Consider the following 23,993-nt stretch of genomic DNA (forward strand, 5'->3'; position numbering starts at 1 on the left):
ACATTGCTACTAATACTCGCAAACTGATTGATTTCCAAAGTAAATGTGATTTACATCATGAATACAAGTGAAGTAACAGCTGAATTAAATAGAAATGGCTTGGGCTTGATCTTGGCCTATATTAAACATATTTTGGCATCATACCCATTTCCATTAAGCGCTGCAGAGCTGCCTAAACTCAGCAGGCAAGAGTTATTAAAATATGCGAAATGCACTATTTTCTCTGCGATTGGCCATGTTGAATAGAAGCTACAACTCATTCGAGGAAACTTGGCCATGCACAGTTTGCTGAGACTGAATGTTCAGATGACAGGTTGTTGCACAGACCCAGATGTTCAAGTTTTTCATGAGCTGTCAGGTTTAATTAATAGCTTACGTCGGCCAATGTGGGACGGTGGGTTTTGCTTTACCTAAATACTCAGTGGTCAGATGGCTTCTGTGGGGAATGAACTGTGGCGCAGCAGTAGAGTTGTAGTCTTAAAGTGCCAGAGACCCGGGATTAATCCTGGCTACGGGTGCCCTCTGTACGGGGTTTGTACGTTCTCCCTGTGACCGTGTGGGTTTTCTCCGGGTGCTCTGGTTTCCTCCCACAGTCCAAAGACTTAAAGGTTTGGAGGTTAAATTGGTTGTAGGATAATAGTAAATTATCCCTAGCGTTAGATTGTTGGTCGACATCGACTCGGTGGGCCGAAGGGCCTGTTTCTGTACTGTATCTCTAAACTAAACTGTTTTTTAATAGGAACAGGAATTGCAAATGCTAGTTCACCAATGAAAGACACAAAGTGCTGGAGTTCCTCAGTGGGTCATGGCAGCATCCCTGGAGAACAGGGATAGGTGATGCTTCCGGTCGGGACCCTTCTGCAGTCAGAACCCAGTCTGAACTCAATCTGCTGCCTGACCTGCTAAGTTACTCAAGCATTTTGCGTCTTTCCGAAAGTTTGATTTAGGTCGATAATAAGTGTGATTAAACTCTTAATTACAAATGTATATACAATAGAAATTCACTATGACTGAAATCCAACAAACAGATTTCTGTATTGTCTTTACTGAGTAATCATGATTCATTTTATGAAACAATTTTTAGTCAGTCATGTTTAAGCTGAACATATGCAATGATCAAAATGACGTACCAAGACATTACAATTACCTGATTTAATTTTTCAAAACTATTCTGCATTGATGCGGCACTTTGCTAGAGGTCTCCTTGGAAATAAATTAGAAATTATACCTTTCACTTTTGTGAAATATTAAAATTATTGGTATTAACATTTCAATACCTGAAAAAAAACAGAAACTAGATACATTCACACCATGTGATTTGAAGAAATGTGAGGCATTTTTCAGAGCCAACACTGTGCTTGTTTTAAATTTAGCTGTGATACATATGACTGTAATAATTCTACTGCCAGTTGCCCCAAAAAAAAAATCTACACACTCTGGAAATTTGTAAATTTCTGGATGAAATTACGTAAATATGCCAAAATTAGCCTGTCTCCTATACTGGTTTCATTTGGAAAATGATGCATTAGAAGTTTAACCACTACACACTACCTCAAACTGCACAATTCTCTTCTCCACCTAACATTCCTCCCAAATAACAAAAGTAAAACCATCAGTGCATTTGAAACTTCACAGGATGTAACCTTTCATGCCTGCAGGCCAGCAAAGTGCCGGAATAACTCAGCGGGTCTGGCAACATCCCTCGGAGGACATGAAGAGGCAATCATTCGGGCTGGGAACCTTCTTCAGACTGATTATAGTGGGGAGGGAGAAGGGAGAGAGCTGGAGGAGAGGTGGGGTAGGACAAAGCCTGGCAAATGATAGGTGGACACAAAAATCTGGGGTAACTCAACGGGTCAGGTAAGCATCTCTGGAGAAAAGGAATAGGTAATGTTTCGGGTCGAGGCCCTTCTTCAGACTCAGATGTTGTCTGACCCGCTTAGTTACTCCAGATTTTTGTGCCTATTTTCGGTGTAAAACAGCATCTGCAGTTTCTTCCTCCACACGTGATAGGTAGATACAGGTGAGAAGGTTTGATTGGTAGATGGTTGGGCAAAGGACGGAGATGAAAAGACAAAAGTCCGTGAGATAGGGCCAGAGGAAGGGTTATAGATGGAAGGGGATGGGGGGGTGGGAGGAAGGGAAAAGAGGGGGGTGGGATTGTGGAAGAAATGCGGTGTGTGGCCAGGTGGGGCACAGGGAAGAGGGAGGGGGGGAGGGGGGAGAGGAGTAGGGGGGGGGGGGGGGGAGGGGGGAGAGGGGGGGGCAGGGGGAGAGGGGTTTCTAAATAGTTACCTAAAATTGGAGAATTCCATGTTCATACCATTGGGTTGAAAGTTATCCAAGCAGGATATGAGGGGATGTTCCTCTAGTTTGCATGTGGTCTCTCTCTCTGGAAAGAAGGAGGCCCAGGACAGAAAGGTCAGTATGGAACTGCAGAGGGAAGTAAAAATGGTTAGTTCTCAGATGAAGCGCAAGTGTTCGGCAATAATAGTCATCTAGTCTATGCTTGGTCTCGCCGATGTAAACGAGGCCACATTGGGAGCACTGAATGCAGTAGATGGGGTTAGAGGAGGTGCATGTGAACCTCTGCCTTACCCACAAACCCGCACATCTTTTGAATGGGGGAAAAAAAATCGGAGCACCCAGATAAAACACAAACGATCACGGAGAATGTGGAGACCACACACGCACACACACAGGGTCATGATCAAGCTCAGGTCTTTGGCACAGTGAGACAGCAATCCTTCAGTACTTCTTCAGTATATGGTGCACTATTTTCTTTATATGAAACCATATTAGAAGAAATCTTATTTGAATAAAGTTGTTATATTTTCATGGTTTCAGTTCCGCACCTTTGACCCCTGCAAGCAACTGTGGTGTAACCATCCTGACAATCCATACTTCTGCAAAACTAAAAAAGGACCTCCATTAGATGGAACAATGTGTGCTCTTGGCAAGGTTAGTTGGTTTATATATATACACTAGACCAAGTGCAGACCCGTGCGTCTGTTCCACCAACGTGCAGTTGGGGGGGGGGGGGGGGGGGGAGGAGGCGGCACGCAGCGTCACACGCAGCTATCCCCCCCCCCCCCGCACTTACGCTAATTACCCCCCCATATTAAGTGGGAAAGAGGGGGGGGAGAGGGGGGGGGAAGAGGGGGGGGCAGCAGGGGGGGTTAGGGGGGGGGGGGAGGAGGGGGGGGTTTAGGGGAGGGGGTAGGGGGGGAGGGGGGGGAAGAGGGAGGGGAGAGGGGGGGGAGAGAGGGGGGCAGCAGGGAAGGGTAGGGGAGGGGAGGGGAGGGGGAGGAGGGGAGGGAGGAGGGGTAGGGGAGGGGATGGAGGGGGGGGAGAGAGGAGGAGAGGAGGGGAGGGGAGAGGAGGAGAGAGAGGAGGGGGAGGAGAGAGGAGGGGAGGGGGGGAGAGTGGGAGAAGAGGGGAGGGAGAGAGAGAGGGGGGGGGAGAGAGAGGGGAGGGGGGGGGGAGAGGGGAGAGAGGCGGGGAGAGGAAAGGGGGGGGGAGAGTAAAAGGGGGAGGAAGAACCTAAAAAAACATTTTAGAACCAAAAAAGACACATTCTGCAAGCATTGTAGAACCAAAAGAGACACTTTTTGCAAACATTTTAGAACCAATAAACACTTTTTGCAAATATTTTAGAACCAATAGACACATTCTGCAAGGGTTTTAGAACCACTAAGGATACTTACATTTGCGTTGACATGTGTTCAGTGTTATTCACAGCTCAGAGAAACGTGACCCTCTGCCTTCCTCCATCTTGCAGACACTGATTGAGGCACACCACTTCCTGGTTTTATAGTCCCTCCCCCCTGTCGCCAGCAGGGGCAGCAGAGAGAATGGGGAATTTTGTAAAATCATTAATATCTCTGTCATTTTTCATCAACGGGAAAAATCCTCGGCACACATGTGGCAGAGGGGGGCTCTGAGCGAGGTGACCAAAAATGACAGCCGTAGGTGGCGGCGTTCTCTCAGAAATCGCAGCACAGATGGCCACAATCGGTCAAGAACAGACTTTTAGTAATATAGATGTAGTAGGAATAAATATTCACGTACCCACATAAGATGTGGATCTGCTTTTAATGCTTTTATTTAAAGTTCTTGGTACTTTTCCTGACAATAGCGTGCACACTCAAGACCAAATACTGCTGTATTTCATTAAGATTATGAAAAAATATTGAATGCTTGGTTTGGAAAATGTAGCATTGGAATCAATATAAATATTATGTTTCCATAGAGATAACAAGCTTTAGTGAATAGTCATGCCCAGTATTCAGATGGTGGTCAAATTCTTAATAACACTACTTTTTTATTAAAAACAAAATCTATGTTTGGACTTTATGCTCTTTATGCAGTCCACATGGCATACATTTACTCTAAAACAGGACGTCAGTAATTGCTTAAGAAGGAACTGCAGATGCTGGAAAATCGAAGGTACACAAAAAAGCTGGAGAAACTCAGCGGGTGCAGCAGCATCTATGGAGCGAAGGGAAAAGGCAACGTTTTGGGCCGAAACCCTTCTTCAGACTGGAGAAGGGTTTTGGCCCGAAACGTTGCCTTTTTCCTTCGCTCCATAGATGCTGCTGCACCCGCTGAGTTTCTCCAGCTTTTTTGTGTACCGTCAGTAATTGCTCTTCATTACATTCAGCACTGCCATAATCTAATACGATTGTAATACTAATTTCATTCTGCGTTTCCATTTATTTTTCTCTTTTGCTAGCAAGTGGATATTGTTATTATGCGCATCGAGAGTGTATATTCATTTAAAGAGCGGGGCACCTCATGCTGGTGGATTGACAATAGCTGAAAGTGGTATCAGTGGTATACTTTGGTGTACTCTCTGAATAACAAGTAAAATGAGATTTTGTGAAATGTTGCTCCCAGAGGGGATGTTCTGCCAACAGAAGCACATTACAGGAACCTGCGGGCCTGCATTCGATAGCATTTATCCAGAGAAAGGAAGTAATCAAAAAAAAACAATAACGTCATCAGGAACACCAACCTAACTGTGAATGCGAACGAATATGTGGGATGTGAAATGAATCCCCATATGAACTGGTTCCTAAGGTGCCGTTCGGTACTACTGTCTGAAGTTTTCTTTCTATTAGTAGACCCAAGGAACAACTCATGCTGAGCACCATGTTCAATGTTCTAAAGTGGTTGTTGTCAGTAGCACTGCCACAGAAAACAAAATCAACTGGTTTATGAAGAGTCAATATAAATATTATGTATCAATAGGGATAGCAAGTGTTATCTTTATTGATGTATAAAATCATGAATAACATTCAGTGTTCAAATAATTATTAAGCATATATCAGAATAGCAACCTCCACAGATTAGAAATAGACTCCCTAACTTAATTATGTTCACTCTGTGCCAAAGCTTTATCCTACTTGCACTGGCTGGTTGCATTGGGATACAGTGAGCCCATTATACAGATCATAAATCGAAACTCTGTGTAATCCCAGAGGCTAAACACAATTAGCTAACATAATATAATCTTAGATGAAGAATATATGGATGTGAATTGAGGAAGTTAAGAATTAGGCAGAAATTACATCTTTTCCTTTTCCTCCCCAGCATTGCTTCAAAGGTCACTGTATTTGGCTGACTCCTGACATACTGCGACATGATGGAAATTGGGGATCATGGAGCAAGTTTGGCTCCTGCTCTCGAACCTGTGGAGTTGGTGTACGATTCCGGACCCGGCAGTGTGATGACCCATTGTAAGTAGGTTTTTGATACAAGTAACTTTTTATATTTTATTACCATTGAGGATGCTTGAGGCAAAATATAATGCAAAGATATAGTGCATATATCATCCATATAGAAATGGCTGTATAAGATAGTGAAACATTTGAATTTTGTAAGTTGCATGTAATTTCCAATGCTATTTCCAGGCAGTTCGAGAATAAAAATACGTACGTATCATCTTCGTGAAATATTGCTAAATGATCTGGTTCTCTGCAAGGATCAAAATCCAAAATAGTTTTAAAGCCATCCAAATAATTAATTGATCATGGAGCCTATCTTTCAACAGTCTGATATCAAAAACAATTAAAAAAAACTGTTATAAAACAGAATAAAACCCCAAATAAACTGCGCTTGTATACGTTACAAAGGATTCATGGATCTCTTGCGATACTCTATTTAATAAATTAAGGTCCCAGTGACCTGCAGTTCTGCTCAGATTCCATCAGCATTTCAGTTGCAATTTGGCCAAACCGAGCATGTGAGATGAAAGAATTTCAACCTTCAGAACAAATCAAATGTTTATGTTCTTTTTGCATTCCTTTACAACTCAGTTCCCTAAGAATTGGATTGAATGTGTTACCATAAAAAAAAGTCACAACATGGGCCAAAATTGTGACGAAAAGCTGTCAGGATAGTTTGCACCCAGAACAGCACTAACACAGAACCTGCACAATTCCTTCGTATACTCCTCTCACCATGCCATCACTCCGCCTTTACTCGCTGGAGTTTAGAAGTTTGAGGGGGGGACCTCATTGAAATTATCGACTAATGAAAGGTTTAGATAGAGTGGATGTGCAAAGGATATTCCAGTGGACCATGCTTCAGAATTTGCTCAGATTCCATCCGCAGTTATCTGTTGGAACTCATTGCCCACAGAGAGGTCATGGATGAAGGCAGAGAAGACAAACTTTCAACCTTCAAGAACAAAAATCAAAGGTTTATGGGGGGGGGGCTTGTTTGCATCCCTTTACAACTCAGTTCCCTAAGAATTGGATTGAATGTGTTACCATAAATAAAAGTCACAACATGGGCCAAAATTGTGACGAAAAGCTGTCAGGATAGTTTGATTCACGCTCCACGATTCGGGGCGGATGAAGCTGCTGGACACATAACCTGCACAATTTACCTTTGTATACTCCTCTCACGTGCGTGCGTGTGCGTGCACGTGCGTGCACGTGCGGCCGCCAAGAAATCGTGTCCTCCACATGTTTTGATAGCAATTTCTGTGCCTGGGGGAGAAGGCAGGAAGATGGGATTAGGAGGTAGCGATCATCCATGATTGAATGGCAGAATAGACTCGATGGGTTGAATGGCCTAATTCTACTCCTATATCTGATGAACATGTTGGTTATCATGGAGGACACTGAGATCACAGAGGAGATGAGAACGGCTCCACAGTCACCCAAAGCGGCATGAAAATGTTGGTCACAAGGAAGGTCCTGTGGGTCTGTGTTGTTGGGGGGGGGGGGGGGGGGGGGATGTGAGGTGTCTCCTCCCCCTTATTCCACTAGCATTACCCTTAAGCTAGTTTCCGAACATCTTGTCTGATGAAAGTTACTCTGCCGAATACTGAAAGGTCAGCTAGATATATTTGTCAGGTATTCATATCTTTCACACATGCCTTACAATTTAAAATATAGTCCCAGGTATTGCAGAAATAAAATATATAAGGTCAGAAAATAGAAGTATAGGGGATCGGCACATTGGCGCAGCGGTAGAGATGCTGCCTCACAGCGCCAGAGACCCGTGTTAGATCCTGGCTACGGGTGCCGTGCAGGCACAGTTTGTACATTCTCCCTGTGACTCCATGAATCCTCCTCCTGGATTCCTTCCAGAGTTTCCACTCCCATTTTCCACCCACATTCGTGCAGATTTGTAGATGAATTGGCTTCAGCACATTGCCCCCATTGTGAAGGAAGCGATAGTGGATAACATGGAACTAGTGTGTGGTTGATCGATGGCTGCATGGACTTGATGGGCTGAAGGGCCCGTTTGCATGCTGTATCTGCAAGCTAAACTAAACTACAAAGACCTTTAAAATACTACAGATGGGGCAGCTCAGAGTGCGATATAGTCCAATATTTGTTGATAACGATGGACCCTTACTCAAACTTCGATACCATTTATAAGTGAAAATGCTGCCTGTAATTTCCTGTCAGACAGAAGGAGACTTAACCAGAATAAACTTGTATCAGAAAATGCTGAGATTCCCTTATTCTGCATGTTTAGTTTAGTTTTGTTTAGAGATACAGCGAGGAAACAGGTCCTTCAGCCCATCGGATCCGTGCCGACCAGCGATCCCTGCACATTAACATTATCCTACACACACTAGGGATAATTTTTACATTTATCAAGCCAATTAACTTACAAACCTGTACGTGTATATGGAAAATGACACTATCACTTGTGCTCGTGAAAGCTTCCATGGGCTATTTTCCTGGGAGACACATGTACAAGCTAGTTTCCCAACACGGCTTCTAGTGTTGAAGTCCCAATCTTGCTGGCTGAGTTTTCAAATTTCCAGCTCTGCACTGCCTCTGGAGTGGAGCCGGAGCATTGGAATTTCCCAGTACTGCTGCCAAGGAATCTGTTTTTGGATCTTGCTCCTGGTTAGACCTGTCACTGAATCTATGAGCCTGATCTCTTCAATAACAATTGTAGTTATGCTGGTTTAGAGAACCTGCAGATGCTGGTTTAGAGAAAAGGGCACAAAGTGCTGGAGTAACTCTGGAAAGTCTGGAGAAGGGTCCCGACCCGAAGCGTCACCTATCCATGTTCTCCAGAGATGCTGCCTGACCCACTGAGTTACTCTAGCACTTTGTGCCCTTTAAAATTAAGAACATGGTAAGTATCATTAATAGGGGTGGGTCTCGATATTATATTTTCCCTATTTAAAACAGATCCTAGAGTTTTTAGGTAATATAATGTTTGTATATAATTCTTTATATTTTTAAAAATATCTTATTTTTATTTTTAAAAATTTCTGAATGATAATGATATTCAGAAGAACAGCGGAAAACAAAAATTGATTGCTCTTGACAAAGAATTGGCGAGTGATTGTTGGGTGGGGCTCAGTCTGACTCACCCACATCACAGTCGCCGAGTTCAAGTCCATGCAATGCTCCTGCAGCCTCGCCACTCAGCCCCACAACTGCCTCGTACTGCAAGATTGCTTGGCAGTGGGGAATGCAGTTAAATGCAGGCAATACGAATTAAAGTTCGCATTTTGTGCCTGTGAGATGTTCCACTTCCTGGCAACTGCTACAATATTGGAGTTGTTGAATCCTTCAGTATGTTTTGACAAATAGGAAAATGCAGTTCGCCAAAGTTCAGATTTCATTTTGCAAAACTTTGGTACACATATCATGCTCTTCTCACTGATGGCAGATTGTACATTCAGTGCAAATATTGTTAACAGTCTTTCATCTTCTAACATTAGTGATTGACAATTTGAACCACACTAGAATAACCCATTAACAGCATTTTAGGGTGACACAGCGGCGCAGCGGTAGAGCTACCGCCTTACCGCGCCAGAGACCCGGGTTCGATCCTGACTTTGGTTGTTTGTCTGTACGGAGTTTGGGCGTTCTCCCCGTGACCTACGTGGGTTTTCTCTGAGATCTTCGGTTTCCTCCCACACTGCAAAGACATACAGATATGTAGGTTAATTGGCTTGGTATAAATGTAAATTGTCCCTAGTGTGTGTGGGGATTGCTGGTGTGCATTGACTCGGTGGGCCAAAGGGCCTGTTTCCGCACTGTCTCTTACAACTAAACCATTTCTCTGTAACAGTTAACATTCAAAACAATGAACTAACTTCTGGAGGAACTTGGCATCATGTTCGGCACATACATTGTAGGCCAAAGTGCCCGTTCCCCTGCTGTATTATTCTATGTTCTATGAACTCAAATCAGCTGGGCAGCATTTGTGGAGGGAAATGAACAGACGATGTTTCGGGTCAGGACCCTACTTCAGACTGAAATGTTGTCTGCCACTGATCCACTGACTTCCTCCAGCACTTTGTTTTTGCTCAAGATTTCAGCATCTGCAGTCTTTTGTATCTGTCTTTTAAGCAATGATTCGAGGGTTTGTGTTCCATGAGAAAATGTTATTGTAAATATTGCACAATGCTTCACATCAACGATCATTCATTTTGATTGTAATTTGATGAATGCAATAGCTTAGATATCAACATTTATCCCCCTAGACCCTCTAATGGTGGCCGAGAATGCTCAGGATCAAGCTACGACTATCAGCTTTGTAACACAGAAGACTGCCCTGAGCATTTTGAAGACTTCAGAGAACGGCAGTGCCGGCAGTGGAATGGCAACTTTGAATATAATAGCATGAAGCATGAGTGGTTGCCATATGAGCACCCTGACCGTAAGGAAGCTTTTTAATGTTATCCAGTGTCTATAGTGTTTCTGGTCAGCTTATGTACAATATAACATTTGCTCAGCCAGTATGAAACATAACAAAAAATATATATATATACTTAAAGAACTACGAAGCCCAAAAGGTTGCAGAGAAGATTTACAAGGATGTTACCACGATGACTCGAGGGCCTGGGCTATAGGGAGAGCAGGTTGTGCAGGATAGGACTCTAATCCTTAGAGCACAGGAGGATGAGGGATGATCTTATAGAGGTGCACAAAATCATGAGAGGAATAGTTTGGGTAGACGCACAGAATCTCTTGCCCAGAGTGGGGGAATTTGAGAATGAGAGGACATAGGTTTAAGGTGAGGGGGAAAATATTTAATAGGAACTTGAGGAATAACTTATTCACACAAAGGGTTGTGGGTGTATGGAACAAACTGCCACAGGAGGTATTTGAGGCAGGTACTATCACAACATTTAAGAAACATTTGGACAGGTACATGGATAGAACGGGGTAATGGGCCAAATGCAGGTGGGACTAATGTAGATGGGACATGTTGGGCCGAAGGGCCTGTTTCCATGCTGTATGACTTTGACTCTATCTTTGATTCTATGAAATAACATTAAATAAAATCAGTCCCTTAAGATTTGTAGCAATCTTGATCACATCCTCAAATGTTCCTCAGCACTGGCTATCTTAAAATTGCAGGTTCTGGTGCAAGGGACCTAAATCATGTAAGGTCACTGGAGGTCCATAAGACTATATTTCAAGTGCCAGCCAGCCACTTGGAAACTCTAGCACCTGTTTGCTATGCCAGGAAGCATTGTTCATCATATGCGTCCTTCGGGAGCTCAGCCAGAAACACCTCTCAGTTTCTAGAGGTCTAGAGCTCTCTGGATTTCCTGCTCAGGAATTGATGAATATTCTGCACCTCACAAGACCCAGAAAAATATCCAAACATGGTAAGAATCCAGCAGCACCTGCGGCAACAAGCCTATTATAACCTAATATGTCCATGTTTGTGAAATATGCTGGTGCAGAGTGAAATTGAAACTCCACTTTAAATCATAGAAACATAGAAAATAGGTGCAGGAGTAGGCCATTTGGCCCTTCAAGCCAGCACCACTATTTAATATGATCATGGCTGATCATCCAAAATCAGTACCCCGTTCCTGCTTTTCCCCCCATTTATTCCATTAGCCCTAAGAGCTAAATCTAACTCTCTTGAAAACATCCAGTGAATTGACCTCCTCTGCCTTCTATGGCAGAGAATTCCACAAATGCGCAACTCTCTGGGTGAAAACATTTTTCCTCATCTCAGTCCTAAATGGCCTACCCATTATTCTTAAACTGTAACCCCTGGTTCTGGACTCCCCCAACATTGGGAGCATTTTTCCTGCGTCTAGCCTGTCCAATCCCTAAAGAATGGTATATGTTTGTATAAGATTCCCTCTCATCCTTCTAAATTCCAGTAAATATAAGCCCAGTCACAATCACAATTTTAGATTTAACGGTTGGACAATGGCTCTGAAATTGCACTTGGCAGTGAAGAAACAGCACTTGCTGATGCTGCATAAGGCTCTCCTTTTCTGACCTCTTTTGTTCCCAGGCATCAGATCAGAGGACCTCTGGCTGCGAAGTCATTCAGTCAGCAGAGCAGCCAATTACAGTAAATAATTCTCACGGACAGCAAACCAGGTAGAAAAAGCAGAGTTCTTAATTAACATTTTGAATATTTTACAGAATAGAATTTGAAGCATACATGTAGATTAGTGTTGAAGTTGAAATATCAAGATAATTCTTATTATAAAAAGATCTATTAAATGCTAAATCCCTTTATTTCAAAGCATTTAAAAACTTACTATGACCCTGCAATAAAAACAAACTACTTTCAGGCCATTTTACCCCAGGACTGCCATGGTGAATCTGTGGAATTTACCTCAGACGGCTGTGGAGGCCAAGTCAATGGATATTTTTAAGGCAGAGATTGATGGATTCATGATTAGTACGCATGTCAGGGGTATTCGGTCCTCATTATTGATCAGATAAAGCAGCAAATGGAACAGCCCATGAAACTAGGTATCATCACATCAGCCTACTCCCTATATAATCGTTGGCATGTTAGTATATTATGCTTATGTGTCTGTTTCATTGGATAATGACAGCAAACACTCATAGTTTTACATAATATTTTACTGAAAATCCTGGTCTTTCATCAAAGGACTTTCTAGTTGGAAATTAATAACAATGATAGGTGTCAGACAACATACTGTACGTTATAAAGGCCGGCTGCATCTCCTGGTTGCAAACTATTTCAACTCCCCTCCACATTCCCATACTATCCGTACTGTCCTGGGCCTCCTCCATTGCCCGAGTGAGGCGATTCTCTGGGATGGAACCCTCTCCAAGACAGACGTGAAGCTCACAGTTTGATCTGTTTTTACAAAATGTTAAATGGTCATAGAAACATAGAAACATAGAAATTAGGTGCAGGAGTAGGCCATTCGGTCCTTCGAGCCTGCACCGCCATTCAATATGATCATGGCTGATCATCCAACTCAGTATCCCGTACCTGCCTTCTCTCCATACCCCCTGATCCCCTTAGCCACAAGGGCCACATCTAACTCCCTCTTAAATATAGCCAATGAACTGGCCTCAACTACCCTCTGTGGCAGAGAGTTCCAGAGATTCACCACTCTCTGTGTGAATCTCTCGACATAGTCAGCTCGACATAGACTACAAGACCTACACCAAACCCAAACCAATTAGGAGCAGACGAGGGATTCGATCCAATTTGTGATCGCAGCTACAAAGACAGATGTATACAGCAATTCGTTCTTCCCCCGCACAATTAAAGCATGGAATAATCTCCACCCTACTATAGTTACCCAACCAGATGCAACTAAATTTAAAGTAGCTCTTTCTTCCAAAACCCTTTCTGGCTTAAGTCTTCCCTTAACCACCTCCAATTTAAATTCCATTTGGAATATTTTGGAGGACCAAGAAACCAAGAACCAAGAACCAAGAGGCTACATGCAAAGTGGAGGCCCATCACCTGATATTCCGCATGGGTAGATTACAACCCAATAGTGTGAACATTGAATTCTCCAATTTTAGGTAACTTGGCTACAAACATCTTCCCCTTGCCTTTTCCTCTACCCACCTGGATATGCACCCATTTCTCCCTTTCCTTCTCCCCCCACCCTCTTCCCCCTATATTCCTTCCTCTGGCTAATGCCACGTTTAATGCCACTTATGTACTTGTCTCACACTTGTTCACCCATTTGCCAATCTACAGCCGCTCTCACCTATATCTACCTATCACTTGCCAGGCTTTATTCCACCCGACTTCCACTCTCTTCCCGCTTTCTAACCCCAACTACATCAGAAGGGTCCCGACCTGAAACGTCGCCTATCCATGTTTTCCAGAGATGTGGTCTGTATCATATGAGTATTTTATTGTAAGGAGGGTAATTCAAGCTGAAACCTGACAGGAAATCAGAAAGGCAGATGAGTGATGCATGTTTGGAGTGGGGATTGGATGGAAAGTACAGAGACTGGAAAATTAGCATTTTTATTTAGGTGACTGGGATGCGAAAGATATGAGAAAAGACCTCAAGAGAAACAAAATTAAATGAGTTATAGTCTCTCGTCTAGACTGACACACATACCGAAGAGGACAGGAATGGAAGGAATGTATTCTATGTGTTAACTGAGAACTTGTCCCTTTCTCCACATGTCCTGTACCGGATGGATTAAATGTTGTTACCTCAGGTTTGGGTGTCTGATGTAGCACTGATCAGTCCAAAGGTACAAAATAGCACTGAATCATCGGCCCACCTTGTTTCCTGCAACTCCATATTAGTGCTGCCGATTTGTTCTTGCTTACAGAGCAGCATCTCAATTTGAAACCTGTTATTTATCTTGAAGGAATTACTCTTCAGATCATTGACTTGGGACCAGATGAAGTCACTGCAAGGGTTCATGGAAAAGTACTTCCCATAATCTTACGCACATTTAGGTTCTGGTAGTCATTTTAAATCCACATGTTTCAGGCAGGGAGCAGCTGGCTTTCTATGTCTGCCTGTGTTTTTTCCCTCCATCAGACTGTAACATACAGGCTTCAGGAACACTGCCTTACAGCACAAACCAATCCCTTTTTTTTTAATCATTCTTGTGGGAAATGAAATAGTTAAAATCCTAAAAAAACTTAGAGCTAAAGAGTAAAACTGATTGAGAAAAATTTTAGGAAGAACACATAGAAATCAAAAGGCAATACAAACAAATCTAAAGGAAATAAAGGCACAGCACATCTGCCGTATAAGCGAGTTCACTTCCAAATGAGCTGATCAAAAAAAAAAAACAACTAATGGCAAAGGTATTATTAGTAAAGGTTGTTAGAGGTCTGAAAAGAAGCTGCAAATGTACACTTCACACTGTGCCATTGCAGCAGGGACAGTACAGAGCCCTGCTTTAATCGTCATGGTTTTTATATCCTTCATGGAGGGAATTTAAAAGTTCTGGGTGACCTCTCTGTGAACTCAGCATAGTCAGGCTGGGAAAAAGCAGACGGAATAACCCCATTATGCATCATCAGATATTCAACCCCTCCCGAATTTCTATGGTGCCTCCGCACCCAGATCAGTTCCACGTGCAGCCCGCAGGCACAGAATGAAAAATCAAAACGTAAACGTTTGGATATAATGTTCATTTAGCACCACGTACTTTTATTCGCAATTACAGTTTAAAGCAGATTTTAGAACATTCCGTACCTGTGAAAATTATTTACTTTTATACTTCATACCTTTTGATGATACTTGAGTTAGTGAGCTGCGATGTACTGGAACACATGGCTGTAAACTTTAAAACTCATAACTCATTGGGAATAATGGTTAGAGAACCGCATGGTAGGCTTATTTTCTAGACAAAGCCCCCGAGCCCCCAAAAGTTGGATCCAGTGTAAAAGAGCTTATATTTGTACTCATTTCTACTTCCTGAAATCACAAGTAATTGAACATTATTTATTGAAAATTGGGATGTAACCTACCATGCCTAAGTGACCATTAACACTCATTTTTAAGTGTTAAGCATTGAACAGTGGACTGAATTTGACGTTGTTTTATGGTATACTAGACCAAGTGCAGACCCGTTGGTGTGATCCCCCAACCCAATATTCCACCAAGCACCCGTCTCCTCCAACGGAACTGAAGCCGTCCCCAAATGTAAGATTCCAGCACTCCCCTGCCTCCCTCAGCAGCGGATTTAAAAAAAATTCCAATTGCACCTTCCCTGCCTGCTGCAGCAGTGAAAAGTTCAGAGTGTTCCTGTCTTGTAACTTTGTTTCGAAGTGTGGTGGAAGCTGATAGGAAGGAGCAGCCGTCAACGAATCAAAAGGCAGAAAGGCAGCCGGACGGCAGCCGGTCGGATGGCACGAGAGTTTTATATATTGATAGATAGATAGATAGATAGATAGATAGATAGATAGATAGATAGATAGATAGATAGATAGATAGATAGATAGATAGATAGATAGATAGATAGAAAAGTACAGCACAGGAACAGGAACAGGCCCTTTGGCCCACAATATCTGTGCCAAACATGATGCTGAGATAAACTAATCACATTTGCCTACACCCGATCCATGTCCCTCCATTCCCTGTATATCCATGTGCCTATCTAAAAGTCCCTTAAATGCCACTATCATATCTGCCTCCACCACCACTGTGTTCCAGACAACCACCCCGTGTATCAAACGTGCCCCACACATCCCAATTAAACTGCCCCTTTCACCATAAAGTTATGCCCTCTTGTCTTTGATATTTCCATCCTGAGAAAAAGGTTCTGGCTGTCTATATCTATGCCTTTCATGTTTTTAAATACATCTGCCAGGTCTCCTCTCAACATCCAGGGTACCAGAAAAAAACAATACAAGTCAGTCCAGTTTTTCTTTGTAGCTAACACCGTCGAACCCAGGCAGCATTCTGGTAAAATGGTTCCGCACCCTGTTGAATTAAATCGACAAGAAGGGAATATCTGACAGGATTTATGTTGAAAGTGGAACCATTTTATGAGGAAAGAAATGTGTTTTCAATAGAGTATGAATGTTATATCCCTGAAAATTATTTTGGCCGTGCTGTTCTCTTTCCAACCATTTGGGGAAGAGTTCAGACCTGAAGTATTTCACCCCTTGCTTTCATTGAAAATTCCGGGATTCCAGAAGGCAGGCCAGTTTAATTCTGTCTGGATGGTTCAAGACAGAATGTGATAGAACCTTGCGCTGACAATGCACCAAGCAATTGCTTCATTGACTTACCCTGTTTTGGGTGCATATTGGTGTTTTGAACCTCTGCCTTGGGTTGGTACCAATGCCAATTCTATAGTGTCTGAAGTGTAAATGGGATAGGGTGCGGTGGAGTTAATCCCTCATGCCAGTGGATTCATTCTAGGGGCCCAATGCAGAGGTATTTGGACAACTATGAGGCTCATCAACATTAATTGCAGAGCTGGGGGCTACTACCTTTCCACCCACAGCCACTCAATGATTCAATGTTACTTGTCACATGTGCCTAGTTACAGTGACATGCTTTGTTTTGCATACAACCCATGTAGCAGACCTCACCTAGGCAGTACACAAGTGTCGCCATGTTTCTGGCGCTAACAAAGTTACGAGAGTTCACCGAACAGTCCTATCTGCTGCCTGCCGCCGCACGCTGGAACAGGCGACCCCCCCCCCCCCCGCTGGGCCCTTCCTTCATTCTCAGCGGCCCCACCCCCATGCCGGGTCCCTCCTTTGTTCTCGGCAGGCACCCCCTCCCCTGCGCCGGGTCCCCCCATGTTCTCTGCCCCCCCCCCCCCCCTGCCAGGTCCCCCCATCGTTCTCAGTGGGGTAACTTATCCCCTTTCCCATTCCACTGTCATCACATATGTAGGCAGGAGAATAAATGATCCCGTGCAACATTGAATGTGTCATGCTCACTATGCTTATAGTATCTCCACCTTATATCAGAATATCAGTAATTCACAGTACCTTAATTGGTACATGTGACGATAAACTGACCTTGATACCTTGAAACCTTGAACTTAGCATGCCTTTCAATTCTGGGTATAGAAACATAGAAACACAGAAAATAGGTGCAGGTGTAGACCATTCGGCCCTTCGAGCCTGCACCGCCATTCAATCATGGCTAATCATCCAACTCCGTATCCTGTACCTGCCTTCTCTCCATACCCCCCGATCCCTTTAGCCACACGGGCCACAACTAACTCCCTCTTAAATATAGCCAGTGAACTGGCCTCAACTACCTTCTGTGGCAGAGAGTTGCAGAGATTCACCACTCTCTGTGTGAAAAATGTTTTTCTCATCTCGGTCCTAAAGGATTTCCCCCTTATCCTTAAACTGTGACCCCTTGTCCTGGACTTCCCCAACATCGGGAACAATCTTCCTGCATCTAGCCTGTCCAACCCCTTAAGAATTTTGTAAGTTTCTATAAGATCTCCCCTCAATCTTCTAAATTCTAGCGAGTACAAGCCAAGTCTATCCAGTCTTTCTTCATATGAAAGTCCTGACATCCCAGGAATCAGTCTGGTGAACCTTCTTTGTACCCCCTCTATGGCAAGAATGTATTTCCTCAGATTTGGAGACCAAAACTGTACACAATACTCCAGGTGTGGTCTCACCAATACCCTGTACAATGCATTATGTGCATTACTGCAGGTGCAATGCATTATGTGCATTACTGCAGGTGCAATGCATTATGTGCTTTACTGCAGGTGCAATGCAGGTATGTGCATTACTGGCTCACACACAGGAATCCCACAATTTTCAATGAAGGCAGACAGGGTGAAATGTTCCCGGTTCTTCTCCAAATAGGCACAGCTTCATAATAAAAGGATGATATCATTAGCATGGAGATAAAGAAAGAATTTATTTAACCAGACGGCAGTGAATACATGGAATTCTTTGCCACAGGAGCTAGTGGAGGCCAAGTCATGGGCATTTTTAAAACAAAGATTGCTAAGTTCTTGATTAGTAAGGGTGTCAAAAGTAACGGGGATCAGGCAGGAGAATGGGGTTGCGAAGGAAAAATAGATCAGCCATGATTGAAAGGTGGAACAAACTCGATGGGCCAAATGGCCTTATTCTGCTCCTATGGATCGTATGGAAAAAGTATCAATGAAATCACATTCCCTGTCCCACAGAAAGTTCTGAGCCACAACACCCTTCCTCTACTGAAAATATAATCAAGTTCAGCCCACTGTTACAATACTGAACACGTCAGTGAGAATTGCCAGAGTTAGTCTTTCAGCCAACGTTAAGCCGGCAAACCAAACCCACAGCCGGAGCTTCACTCTCCTGTAGAAAATGGACACAGATATTCTCAGTTGCCCTGGAGCTTCTGGGATGTTTAGCTCAAATGACAACAGGGATTGAACACATCCGAAGGCATGTGAAGATTATAGGTTTATAGAGAAAAAAAGTATCATCTGATGTGTTTCCTGTTATTGAACCCTTGCCACCATTAACAATATACAGCGGCACTAAGGGTAGGAGGATTCCGAAACAAAAGGGCTGAAGTTAATAACATACAGGAACGCAAGGGATTCAAAATCTCTCTAAGACAACATTTCTTCTGCCAGCAAAGTTATGCAACGTTGAAAGAAGAACTTAAGCTGGGGTTTTTTCTGCCCAGGCAGAGGCAGCTAATCAGGGGCCCCTGAAATGCTGCTGGAAGGTTGCCAACAATCCAGAAATGTGTCTGCTGTGTGGGATTTACTGAGGTCAGAGTGGAAGCTGAGGGACAGGATTGTTGTAAAATACTCCCAGCCACAAGGAAATCCAGGCCTCAGCGGTCTTGACATGATGCATCCTGATGCCCATTAACATCATTTTTATGTGAGCGATTTGACTTGTAGATGAGCAGGATGATCACAGTGCAGAATTAACATAGCTGTTGCATCTGGTAGCATGGCAACTTCTTGCTGCTTTCTAAATAACATGATCGCTGGTGCAAACCATGTTGTTCAGTGACTACTGCTCAGCTCAACTCAATGCCCAAAATTGTCAAGGCCAGTAATAGTTGAAGCCAGCAGAGAAGTACATTGTTGCAGACGCAAGTATCAAATTCCTGAACAGACTTCATGCCTGAAAGGCAGACATCTAATACCATTCCTCAGAAGATAGACACAAGATGCTGGAGTAACTCAGCAGGACAGGCAGCATCTCTAGAGATGAGGAATGGGTAATGTTTCAGGTCGAGACCCTCATTTAGACTGAGTCAGGGGGGAGGGAGACTAGAGATATGTGGAAGGGTAAGGTGTGAAAACAACAAATCAAAGCAGACGATGATCAAGGAAATATAGAATGAATCATTAACATTCCTCACTGTGGTTGATGTAGGACTGTTCCCAGGATTTTCCGAATGGATGTGGGCTCCAGTTTTCCCAGTTCTCCCTCATTTAGCACATTTTCCTCTTCAGCTCTGCACACTCTCAGTCATGCTGCTTTCAAAAGTTATTTCCAACTCATCCATGAATGTCTGGAAGGAACGCAAATACCATGAAGCTAACTTTAGAAAGAATGACAGACACAAAATGCTGGAGTAACTCAGCAAGTCAGGCAGCATCTCTGGAAAAAAGGAATAGGTGACATTTCAGGTTGAAACCCTTCTTCAGACTGAAAGATGGAGAAGGCCAGAACAAAACGGGGCCGGCAACAGATGAAGGGGTGGAGTCCATAATGGGTCATGGCTGGCTGGGGAAGATGAGCTAACAACAGGGATACAAGGATGTGAATGGTGGAAGTAGTGGGACAACTGGGGTGGAAGTGGCGGGGATGGGGGTGAGGGGGGTGAGAGGGGGGGGGAGGAAATGGCGAAATCAAATTTCATACAGCTGGGCTGTAAAATGTCCAAGTGAAATATGAAATGATGTTCCTCCAATATGCATGAGGCATCACTCTGGCAGGAAGGGGACCTAGGACCAAAAGGTCACAATGAGAATGGGAAGAAGAGTTAAAATGTTTGGCAAGCAGAAGATCGTGTAGCCCAAGGTGGACTGAGTGTGAAATATAGAAAGAAATTGGAGCGTAGAATGAATGATACTTGCAGCATTGTGCCAATAATCAATCGACATCAGTCGACAACTGGTCGGAGGTTCCTTATTGCAGCAACCTCATATTAAGAGTTTATAATTATTTGGAACCTTAAACTTCGTAATAGAAAAGTTGGCTTCAAACCAGCATTGCACACATATTGATGTCACAATCACACGCTACAAATGAGGGTGCATGTTGCAGCCATTTTTGAGCTAAAATGGGGCCCCATAGGATCAAAAGAATGGGATTGATGGATTTGAATTTTTTGTCCTCTATTCTTAAATCTTTTTTGAACTTCCATATGTACCATTTTAGTTCTAAATCAAATATTCTGGCAGAAATATTTGGATTCTTATGAAAAACAGTCCAAATAGGAATTGATCTCCAATCCAACTAAGATGTACTTACAGTAACAAAAGATATTTTAAGAATAACATCCAAGGCTAAGCTAGAAATGAAATGATAAATATGTTTCCCAACAGCTACCCAGAGGTGCTACCTCACCTGTGAATCAAAAGAAACTCGGGAAATAGTCTACATGAAGAGACTAGTACATGATGGAACTCGTTGTTCCTACACAAATCGCTATGATATTTGTGTTCGAGGTGCTTGTGTGGTGAGTAAACCAAATTTTATTGTCATTTCACATCTTTTATAAAACTTGCTGAAGATAACTTTTTAAGCAGTTGCATTTATTATTTGAGCATGCTATTAACGCAGACAAGGATCTGATTAAAATGTATCATGGATTTCTTCTGTATATGCTCTGTGCTACTGCTCGCCTAAGCACGAATGCACAAGCAGTAGCAGTAAACGATTAAGTTCTAAAATCTGACATTTTCCTACGCTAAAGCGATTTTTGCCTTTTGTACAGACTGAAGACAAGGTCATAATCTATTCCAGTTTAATAAGTATTGGAAATTTCTATCTGTACAAACTTTTGGTCTTTAAGAGGTATTCACTCTGCTCGATAATAGATCCATTAGTTTGAAGTCTGAAGGGCATATTTAGCAATTTTGTGCAATTCAAGGAAAGCACGGGATTGATTAGAGAGGTTAAAGCATTGCAAGTAGAATTTTAACTATCCACCCCCATCACAGCCTGACAGAAATGTGTTGGGAATTCCCCTTCAGTCCATCCAATACCCTCCTTCAGGGTATTGAAGGGAGAAAGGGAGAAAGCAGGAACAGGGTGCTGATTCTGGATGGTCAGCCATGATCATATTGAGTGGCGATGCTGGCTCAAGGGGCTGAATCGCCTACTCCTGCATCTATTTTCTATGTTTCTATGTTTTTTCCCTATGGGAAGGACTGTGTCTGCAGCCACCACTGCAGCACACTGAACCTGTGCTTTAATTTCCAATACTTTTTAAGGTGGAATAGATTACAACCTTGTCTTCTTTCTGTGTCAAGGGCAAAAATTCTTTCAGCTTAGGAAAATGGCAGATATTTTCTTCAGCCGTCAGTAAATGATGTACTGCTACTAGTTGTGCATTCAGGTTCTGATTTAACTTGAGGTTGCGATCAGTGATTATTGTTGATCAGTTGCGCTCAACATTGCACATTCAGTTCAATGGGGCTGATCCTTGCACCTGTTGAGTGGTGGATACCAAAGACAAGTTCTATACTCATCTCTCTTGTAGACCTTCTCCCATTTTCCTCTTGTGTCAGTGACACCATTTAGCAATTTCCAAGGGAGAAAAGTAAACATCAATTTAATTTGTTTAAGAAGGAACTGCAGATGCTGGAAAATCGAAGGTAGACAAAAATGCTGGAGAAACTCAGCGGGTGAGGCAGCATCTATGGAGGGAAGGAAATAGGCAAAGTTTCAGGTCGAAACCCTTCTTCAGACGGTGAGGGTGGTGGGAGGGGGGGGGGCGGGAAGAAGAAAGGAAGAGGTGGAGTTTAATTTGTGGGCAGTGGGCTATCAATTTAATTTGGTCAGGTTAATGTCTTGCATTAATAGAAACATAGAAACATAGAAATTAGGTGCAGGAGTAGGCCATTCGGCCCTTCGAGCCTGCACAGCCATTCAATATGATCATGGCTGATCATCCAACTCAGTATCCCGTACCTGCCTTCTCTCCATACCCCCTGATCCCCTTAGCCACAAGGGCCACATCTAACTCCCTCTTAAATATAGCCAATGAACTGGCCTCAACTACCCTCTGTGGCAGAGAGTTCCAGAGATTCACCACTCTCTGCGTGAAAAAAGTTCTTCTCATCTCGGTTTTAAAGGATTTCCCCTTTATCCTTAAGCTGTGACCCCTTGTCCTGGACTTCCCTAACATCGGGAACAATCTTCCTGCATCTAGCCTGTCCAACCCCTTAAGATTTTGTAAGTTTCTATAAGATCCCCTCTCAATCTTCTAAATTCTAGAGAGTATAAACCAAGTCTATCCAGTCTTTCTTCATAAGACAGTCCTGACATCCCAGGAATCAGTCTGGTGAACCGTCTCTGCACTCCCTCTATGGCAATAATGTCCTTCCTCAGATTTGGAGACCAAAACTGTACGCAATACTCCAGGTGTGGTCTCACCAAGACCCTGTACAACTGCAGTAGAACCTCTCTGCTCCTATACTCAAATCCTTTTGCAATGAAAGCTAACATACCATTCGCTTTCTTTACTGCCTGCTGCACCTGCATGCCTACCTTCAATGACTGGTGTACCATGACACCCAGGTCTCGCTGCATCTCCCCCCTTACCCAATCGGCCACCATTTAGATAATAGTCTGCTTTCCTATTTTTGCCACCAAAATGGATAACCTCACATTTATCCACATTATACTGCATCTGCCAAACATTTGCCCACTCACCCAGCCTATCCAAGTCACCCAGCAGTCTCCTAGCATCCTCCTCACAGCTAACACTGCCCCCCAGCTTAGTGTCATCCGCAAACTTGGAGATATTGCCTTCAATTCCCTCATCCAGATCATTAATATATATTGTAAATAGCTGGGGTCCCAGTACTGAGCCTTGGGGTACCCCACTAGTCACTGCCTGCCATTGTGAAAAGGACCCGTTTACTCCTACTCTTTGCTTCCTGTTTGCCAGCCAGTTCTCTATCCACATCAATACTGAACCCCCAATGCCTTGTGCTTTAAGTTTGTATACTAATTTCTTATGTGGGACCTTGTCGAAAGCCTTCTGGAAGTCCAGATACACCACATCCACTGGTTCTCCCCTATCCACGCTACTAGTTACATCCTCGAAAAATTCTATAAGATTCGTCAGACATGATTTACCTTTCGTGAATCCATGCTGACTTTGTCCAATGATTTCACCACTTTCCAAATGGAACGTGGGGGTTAGTAGATTTTCAGTCACCAAAATCTAGCATCCTACATATACTTCAAATTATTATTCTTTACTCACTGGGTCAGAAGAAAACTGACTATCATGCAACCTCCACCTGCAGCCAAGTATATTCAGCATCCTGTCACACGCGTTGCCATCTGCAAATAATAAAACTGAAGAACTATTTAAATCTAAATAGAAAAATGAGAAAACCTTGTCATCTCTAATTAAAGATGGAAACAAAATAACTTAAATAACTCTCAAATCCAGGCATAAGTTTACACATAAGCTATAAAAGATTTTCAAATATTGGGTTTGGTCTGTTAAAAGTTACCATGCAGTTTGAGATATCTTTGCAACCACTGTGTAATACAGAACTGCAGATGCTGGTTTAAACCCAAGAAAGACATAAAAAGCTGGAGTAACTCAGCTGGACAGGCAGCATCTCTGGAGA

General features: G+C 43.1%; 1 protein-coding gene across 1 annotated transcript in view; it reads left to right on the plus strand.

Moving 5' to 3' along the window:
* The window catches only part of LOC129701736 (A disintegrin and metalloproteinase with thrombospondin motifs 2-like), a 213,758-nt gene that overhangs the window by 164,581 nt on the left and 25,184 nt on the right, over positions 1–23,993 (plus strand). Inside the window, exons 10-13 of the mRNA XM_055643129.1 lie at positions 2,848–2,961; positions 5,596–5,741; positions 9,977–10,152; positions 20,724–20,857. Coding sequence (XP_055499104.1) covers positions 2,848–2,961; positions 5,596–5,741; positions 9,977–10,152; positions 20,724–20,857 — 570 coding nt within the window. The remainder of the gene's footprint in view (positions 1–2,847; positions 2,962–5,595; positions 5,742–9,976; positions 10,153–20,723; positions 20,858–23,993) is intronic.

The sequence above is a fragment of the Leucoraja erinacea genome, chromosome 11 (assembly GCF_028641065.1).
Source record: "Leucoraja erinacea ecotype New England chromosome 11, Leri_hhj_1, whole genome shotgun sequence".
NCBI lineage: Eukaryota > Metazoa > Chordata > Chondrichthyes > Rajiformes > Rajidae > Leucoraja > Leucoraja erinaceus.